We start from the raw sequence: 8689 nt of genomic DNA on the forward strand, positions 1-8689 counted from the left end.
CTTATTCAAGAATGCTTCTTTTAGGACTTCCGGCCAAGATGGACACCTAGACAGACACGCTGTGTCTCTCTCCACAACTAAGAAGGAATACAACTACCTCATAATTGGAGACAACCAGAATTCCAGAAAATCAAGCTGCATGGAAGTACAACAAACAAAGATATAAAGAAGAAATACTCATCCAGACAGGTAGGAAGGGCAGAGCCAGGGCAGAGAGGACGTGGTGTTGTGGTGGCAGTAGTTGCAGCAGCAGTGGCAGCAGCAGGCCAGCAGAAAGCACAGTCACATGTTTTAAAAAATCAGGAGAGACACTTGGGGAGCACTCCCAGCACCAGATCAGACCACACAGCTCATGGTCCCAGAACCAGGGAAAATAGAGCCTCATTGCTTTTGATTATGCAAACCAGTGGGGGTCGTGTGGAGGAAGAAACTGCCAGTCTTTCAGCAGAGTCCGCTTGTTGAAAGGGCCCCCATAGTTCTAGAATATCTGCAGACCCACCCTCTCTGGGAACGAAAGCCAGGGTAACAGCTAGAGAGGTGCCAGTCCCATACTAAGTGGTAGAAGTGCCTGGAAATGAGGCGAGTGCTGAGCAAGCGGCATTGTTCCCTCTCAGACCCCTCCCCGACAAACAGCGCCATAACGTGGTGAAATGGGTCACCCTCTACCGATGAATACCTAAGGCTCCACCTCTTAAAATGTAACAGGAGTGACAGCTTTCCCTAAGACATAGAGGCAAACAAACACAGGAGCCTGTCAAGATGAGGAGACAGAGAAGTATGTCCCAAAAGAGCGAACAGATCAAGATTCCAGTGGGAGAACTAAGCGATGAGGAGATAGCCAACCTAACAGGTGAAGAGTTCAAAACACTGGTGATAAAGATGCTCACAGGCTTGAAAGATATGCTTAAGTACAGCAAATGCATAAGGGAAGAAGTGAAGGCTATGCTAAATGAAACGAAGGAAAATCCACACAAAGCCAATGGTGAAGGGAAGGAAACAGGGATTCAAATCAATGATTTGAAACATAAGGAAGAAAAAAAACAGTAAACCAGTACAGAATGAGTAAACAAGAACTGAAAAAAATGAGGAGAGGCTTAGGAACCTCTGGGACAACTTTAAACGTGCCAACATCCAAACCACAGGGGTGCCAGAAGGAGAAGAGGAAGAGCAAGAAATCGAAAACTTATGTGAGAAAATAATGAGGGAAAACTCTCCAAATTTGGCAAAGGAAATTGACATACAAGTCCAGGAAGCACAGAGAGTCCCAAACAAGCTAGACCCAAAGAGGACCACACCAAGACACATCATAATTAAAATGCCAAAGGTTCAAGATAAAGTGAGAATCTTAAAAGCAGCAAGAGAAAAGCACATAGTTTCCTATAAAGGGGTGCCTATAAGACTGTCAGCTGATTTATTGAAAAGAACTTTGCAGGCAAGAAGAGACTGGCAAGAAGAATTCAAGGTGATGAAAAGCAAGGACTTACAACCAAGACTACTCTATCCAGCAAAGCTATTATTTAGAATGGAAGGGCAGATAAAGTGCTTCCCAGACAAGGTAAAGCTAAAGGAGTTCATCATCACCAAGCTATTATTATATGAAGTGTCAAAGGGACTTTCTTAAGAAAAAGATCAAAATTATGAACATTAAAATGATGACAAACTCACAGTTATCAACAACTGAATCTAAAAAATAAAAACAAAATCCAACTAAGCAAACCAGAATGGAACAGAATCATAGATATGGGGATCATTTGGAGGATTATCAGCTGGGAGGGGTAAGGGGAGAAATGGGAAAATGGTGCAGGGATTAAGAAGCATAATTGTTTGGTACAAAACAGAATAATATAGGAAAGGGTGCAATCAAAGAACTTATATGCATGACCCATGGACATGAACTAAGGGGGTTGGGATTGCTGGAGGGAAGAGTGGTATTGGGCAGAAGGGAGAAAAGGGGGAAAAAAATTGGGACTACTGTAACAACATAATCAATAAAATATGCTTAAAAAAAAAAAGAATGCTTCTTTTGGATTCACAACTTGGTTGTTTGGCCCTGGCTGGTGTGGCTCAGTGGACTGAGTGCCAGCCACAAACTGTAATGTAGCTAGCTCAATTCCAGTCAGGGCACATGCCTGGATGGTGGGCTACGTCTCCAGTAACTCTCACACATTGATATTTCTGTCCCTTTCTTTCTCCCTCTCTTATCCTCTCTCTAAAAAAGTAAATAAATAAAATAAAAAGCAACTTGGCTGGAGCAAGAGGCCTAGCTTTTAACCTATCTTGGCTTTTGATATGCCTTCTTCATTAAGATTGATCATTTCTAGCTTTTGTTTTAAGGTGAGACATGTGACTCTTCACTTGAACACTTAAGAGGCCACTGCAGGGTTATTACTTGGTCTAATGTCAATATTATTGGGTCTCAAGAAATAGGGAGGCTGGAAGAGGGAAAGAGAAAGGGGAATGACCAATTGGTGGAGCAGTCAGACTACACACATTTATCAGTTAAGTTTGCAGTCTTATATGGATGTGGTTTGTGGAGCCCCCAAACAATTACAGTAGTAACATCTAATATCACTGGTCACAGATTCACCATAACAAATATAATAATAGTGATAAAATTTGAAATATTGCAAGAATGGGTAAAATGTGACACAGAAACATGAAGTGAGGAAACACTGGAAAAATGCCACTGATACATTTGCTCAGCAAAGGGTTGCCACATACCTTTGGTTTGTAAAAACTGCAAAATACAGCTAAATGAGGAATATCTGTACAACATTAGTACCTGCCTGATGCAGCTGCCACCACATTTTTTTTTTTAAGGCAGCTATTAACCTGCTAATAAGCTCTTGTTGAATGCCTGAGCATGAGACCTTGTGACTGACTGTATGGCCTGATATTCTTATTTTGACATGGATCAACTTGGACTCTATAACTTAGAAGGACCCAAAGGCCTTGCTGATCATCTGGAAAGTATATTCAAGTTGCTAAACTGGTACAGTCACTTTGGAAAACAGTATGGAAAAAAATTAAAAATAGAACTACAATACAACCCAGCAATTTCTTTTCTGGGTATTTATATAAAGAAAACAGTAACATTCTTTGGAAAAGATATATGCACCCCTATGTTCACTGCAGCATTATTTACAAAAGCTAAGATATGGAAGCAACCTGGGTGTCCATTGATAGATAAATGGATACATAAGATATAGTACACACACACACACACACACACACACACACTCAATGTAGTATTACTCAGCCATGGGACAACCTGGATAGACCTAGATGGTATTTTGCTAAGTGAAATAAGTCAGACAGAGAAGGACAAATACTGTATAATTTCACCTATCTGTGGAATCTAAAAAAGACGAAATGATCATTCAAATAAAAACAGAAACAGACTCAGAGATACAGAGCACTGATAGTTACTAGAGGGGAGGGTGGTAAGGGGAAGGGCAAAAAGGTGAAGAGGATTGAGAGATACAAACTTGTAGTTATAAAATAAATGTCACAGGGATGTAATGGTCAGCATAGCAAATACAGTCAATACTATAGTAATAACTTTGTACAGTGAGAGATGGTTATTTCATTTATCGTGATGGTCACTTTGTAAGGTATACAGGTTGTTGAGTCACTGTATTGTACACCTGAAACAAATATGATGTTATGTCAAATATAATTTTTTTAAAATCACAGTTGGCCTGGCTCAAGGATCTCTGTTTTTTGTGGAAAAATGACAGCTTTGGGGGACACTTTATCCACCACTGATACCAACTGAAGCAAAGCCATTGGCTCAGTGGGGCCCTTGATTCACAGAAGTTTCCCTAAATGTCTGGGCCTGCCTAGTTCACTGATGGTTCAGTTCAGTTGAAAGCTGATGGGGTTCACTGGGTGTCCAGCTGAATCAGAATTTTTGAAGACAGCAGTATGGGCTGATGAAGGCAATGTGAAAGCTGTTACCCTTACCTTAGACCAGGGGTAAGAAAACTATGGCCCATCAGCTAAATCTGGCCTATTGCCTGCATTTGTAAATAAAGTTTTCTTTGAACACAGCCATTTCTATAGCTATTTTCACACTATAATGGCAGAGCTGAGACAACAACACATCATATGTAAACAGTATTCATACCTACTTCTGTGTAGACCACTAAGAAAGCTCACTGGAATACCTGATGACATCATCAAAGACATTCAAACTGTAAACCAGGAAAATCCATCAGATTAAAACTGCCATTCTCATTCCCCCACCTAAAGATTCAAGCTCAAATCCAGAAAGTTTCTCGATTGGCTGCTCTTTAGACTCAGAAACTGAGTTTATAGTTGCTCCAACTATTAAATCTTTGTCTTTTTTTGTTTCATAGAAATGCTTTTTTAAATACCTGATTGCTTATACCATATATAAAGGCCTAACTTAGATGGGAACTTACTCATAACACTGCCTCCTACTTAGATGTCCTCATATTTATTCTAAGTAATCAGGACATAGTTCAATATGGTAAGGCACTAATGCAATATTGAAAGGCTTATTTCCACCAGGCCCAAAAAGTGTTCTGTGATTTCCTTCCAAAAGAATACAGTGTGCTGCACACATTAGAACCTAAAGAGCTTATTGGCCCGGACCTGTATAGCTAGTTGGTTTGGCATCCTTTCTCAAGGTGGAAGGTCACGCGTTCCATCCCCAGATGTTTCTCACATCAATATTTCTTTTTCTCCCTCCCTCTCCTTCTTTCTAAAAATAAATAAAATAAAATAGTAAAAGATAATCACTTTTATCCAATTCCCTGCCGTCTCTAAACTCCCATTATATTTTAATAACCACCCTGAAGGTTAAACAACTTTCTCATTCCCACTTTAGAAGCCATCCTAACTACAAGCCTGAGCCCCTTGTTTGTCCCTCAATAATATATTCATATCAAGTAAGGCTCTCTGAAACTTCTTTTGACATTAGGCGTCCTTATAAGGACTTGACATATGTTAAGTTTATTCCTATGAGACAGGTACTGTTATACTAATTTTATAGATCAAGCACTGGGGCACTGAGGGAGACTATTAGCCTCCTACGGTCACATAGCTGGTGAAGGGCAGAGGCACCCGTTATCGCAGTCAAGAGTCCATGCTACCTCAAAGAATCAATATCTATACCAGTTACTGTACCTGGGTGGAACTTCGCTGACACCTCCATCTAGTGTTTTGTTCTACCAAGGCTTTCAACTCCTGGCACAAGCAGACCACTGCTAGGAGCTACCTGGGCATCGATCGAGCTGTCAAGGCTGACTGAGAATTCGGACACCCATCTGGGGACGTCCCGGGCTGGGGATAGAGGGACAATCCTGCCCAGCAAGCAGCCCGCTTGGGCGTAACTGCCATCAACTAGGAGATGACATGTCAGGAACCCAGGAAGTGGGAAGAGAGTGAGTAGGGGGAGGGAGGGAGAGCAGCGCAGAACCCGGCCCAGAAGGGAATCGGGAGAAGAAAAGGCTGGGCAAGGTAGACTCACAGATCCAGGAGCTTATGGACCCGCCGCATTGCGGCGGTCCTGAAGAGCCTCTTTCGTGGTTCCAGGGCTGCCGGAACCCAGCCAGAGACTGTCCTTCAACTCCTCCCCACACAATGAGTAGGACTTCGTGATGTCATACGGTTTCTTCCGGTGACTGGGACGGGACCACACTTGGGACTGAAAAGTCAAAGAGAGAACCCTTGCGGCGGAGTCTTTCAGAGCTTCGCGTCAGGGGCTGAAGCAATAAAATTGAGAGGAGCCCTAAACTCACGTGAGGCACTGTGGGAGTTGTAGTTCTTCCACCTCGCGAGTTCCAGGTCTGGGCGGTTTCCCGCGAGTTCCTGCCCAACTCGGAGCCCAGCCCGTCCATCTGTAGTTGAGCATTGCTGAGAGGTTGCTGCTCTTACTAGGGGTTGCATTTGATGCTGGGCCATACATTTGGCGGTGCACACTGGAGAGCTCCTGGGACAGAGGCTCCATTACCGTCAAATGGGGCATTTTAGAGGATCCTGGGAGGACTGGGTTTTACGGAGCACTTGCTGGGAAGCGCGCACTGCGTTATGTGCCTTCAATAATTAACCGTATTCGTTTAATCCTGTGAAGTTGGAATTACTGAGTCTTATTTTACAGATGAAGACATTACTTACTAACAAATAAAAGCTCCATAAGAATTTCATCATGGAGGCAGGAGTTTTATGTTCAGATCATCAGGGATTCTAAATGTCCATCCAACACAGTCAGGAGGCTTTGACTGGAAATAAGTGGCAGAGAATTATTAAAGGATATTAGGATATTCAAGTCAGAAACAAAACTAGGCACTCCCCATAGTGTTGTAAAGAAGAAAAGGTGAGAGTTTTATACTAAAATTTTGTTATTATAGTTGTCATGATATGTTTCATATGTACAGCATTTTTATGTACAACTATTTTATGTGCCTTATGATATGGTCACCACACTAAGTCTAGTACCCATCTGTCACTGTGCCAAATTATTACATTTTTAAGCTGAGAGTTTTACAATAAAAAGTCACATTCTTAAGAAGAATCAGCCCTGCTTTCTCAGCCTTTGGATTTGTTCAAGATTTTGTTCAAGATGGTAATCAGCCAGATGTCAGGTGGTCTGGAGATGAGAACATTCTTTCCTAAATTCTTCAGAGGGCTTGACTGTAGAAGGGGCCACTTAGTAAACCTTACAAGCTAAGGGTAGGCCCACGGGTCTCACAAACTCAGAGACTGGAGGTAACCACGCAGGGTGGTCTGAACATAAAAATTCCTAACTAAAAGCAGGTCATCCTGGATACCTTCATCATAGGCCTGTAGCTTCCTTGACAAAGGTCAATCTTGACCTTTGAAATTACCTAATGTCTTTGTGCATTCAAGAGAACATACTTCTGAAATGTCAGAGTAGTTTATTTTTCCAGACCTCTCGAGGGCACAACATCAGGCAATGGAGCAGGAGACAACAGAGCCCTGCCTTGTTTTGTTGCCTGCATTCCATCCCTGTGGGCTGGAACTGTTGACTGTCTTGTACCCAGCAACAATAAAAGAAGTATCTGTCTCTACGTTTTGCTTTTTTATCCAATCACAGAGATTTCCCCAATGTACTTTCTCCTGCCTCCCTAATCTACCAACAATGAATTTCATGCAACCCTCCTTATGGCTTCTCCTTTGATTCTAATGTATAAAATAAGCTGCAAAAATGCCATACTCTGAAGCATTTTCTAAATCTGTTGAGATTTATCTTCCTCAATTTGTCAATTTGGTACAAATAAACTCATAAGACTTCCTCTGAGACTGGATGTTCTTTCGTCAACTATATATATATATTTATCTTCAGACACAACCAAAAAGTTTGAAAATTTAAATTCCCAGGCTAGTTAAAGCAAGAACAGAGTTGCTTCATCATACCTCAGCCTACTTGATTTTAAAATTTAGCGACTTGACCATAGTGATTCCATTTTATTTCTTCAGTCTTCATAAAAAAGGGGCATCTTTCCCCAGGTGGAATGATCTCTCCTTGAATATGCTGCCAAGTATGTGATACTTCTTAGTGCTTTCTCATTTTTCCTTGTAGATTAGTTTGTTATTTATATTGCTGACTTCCCTTTGTAAGCTCTTGAAAGTTGGAACCCAGTCTTTTTCATCTGTTCAGGATGCTGTTCATTCATCAACATACATTTAGGAAGCACTGAAGGAGACCACTGATTGTGCAAGGTGCTGAGGATTCAGTGGTGAACACTTACACCAAATAGGTAAAAAGGACCATCAGAATAGCCGTTAAATGGTAAGATGGAGTTAGTTCTATGAGAACACTCATGGAGGGGTGTGCTGAGCAGGTCCAAGAGAAAAGGGTGATCTGTTAGGGACTCCAAATAGTTTGGGATGGCTGCAGTGGAGAATGGTGAGAGATGAGTGTAGAGCATGGGTTACCAAACGTTTTTTATAAAGGGCCAGATAGTGTAAGGGACAAAGAAACTGGTGACTCTCAAACCAGTAGGAAATAATTAGCAGCAAAGGACAAATGTAATTAAATCTTGAATTAGGGTGTCTTCAAGTCAGTCAACAGGATTAGCACACCTACAAGTCAGGAAGTGACATTCCACAGCTCAGCACAAATGCCTCTGGGATCAAAGGGGGAAGATATTCATCACCAAACACAGGGAAATGGTAAAATGTAGCTAGACACCCCAGCAAACAAGTTAGGGAAACTTCAAGGGAGAGCTGGAGACAGACCTATAACCAGATTACCCTTAGTTAATTACCACCCTCAGTTAATTTAGTTAATTGCATTAGATTGTAACTCTGGAGTATCCAGCATGGAAAAATGGAGGAGGAGGAGGGGAAGAGGGGAAAAGGGGTGGGGGGAATTTACTCGAATTAGGATAAAACCAGCTTGCTTTGACTGTTGGCACACGCATGTGTCCCTGATATGGCTCTGCGTCCAGTTCTGCAGACCTGTGAATAAACAACGCCTCGGCCACTGCTGAAGTCCTGTGTCCCAGTGTTTTTATTGTCAACATTTCTCACATAAGTAAGTATTTTAGGTTTTATAGGCCATACTGGTTTAGACATGACTATTCAACCTGTACAACAAAAGCAGCTAAAGACAGTATGAATGGGAGGGGCTGTGTTCCAATGAAACTTTATTTATGGACACAGAAGTTTGAATTTCATATTTTCAGTGTCATGGATT

General features: G+C 41.7%; 1 protein-coding gene across 2 annotated transcripts in view; it reads right to left on the bottom strand.

The window, feature by feature from the left end:
* AMN1 (antagonist of mitotic exit network 1 homolog) overlaps positions 1-5643 on the bottom strand; it is a 58164-nt gene extending 52521 nt beyond the window's left edge. The window contains exon 1 of one of the 2 annotated variants that reach the window (XM_090272989.1): positions 5498-5643. In XM_090272989.1, coding sequence (XP_090129115.1) covers positions 5498-5526 — 29 coding nt within the window. In that variant the 5' untranslated portion in view covers positions 5527-5643. Of the gene's footprint in view, positions 1-5154; positions 5466-5497 lie in introns of those variants that run through there. The other variant, XM_090272990.1, reaches the window with a different exon arrangement.
* Positions 5644-8689: the final 3046 nt, after the last annotated feature.

This window comes from Furipterus horrens, unplaced genomic scaffold, assembly GCF_987537825.1.
Source record: "Furipterus horrens unplaced genomic scaffold, mFurHor1.1.pri manual_scaffold_4, whole genome shotgun sequence".
In the NCBI taxonomy this organism is placed as follows: domain Eukaryota; kingdom Metazoa; phylum Chordata; class Mammalia; order Chiroptera; family Furipteridae; genus Furipterus; species Furipterus horrens.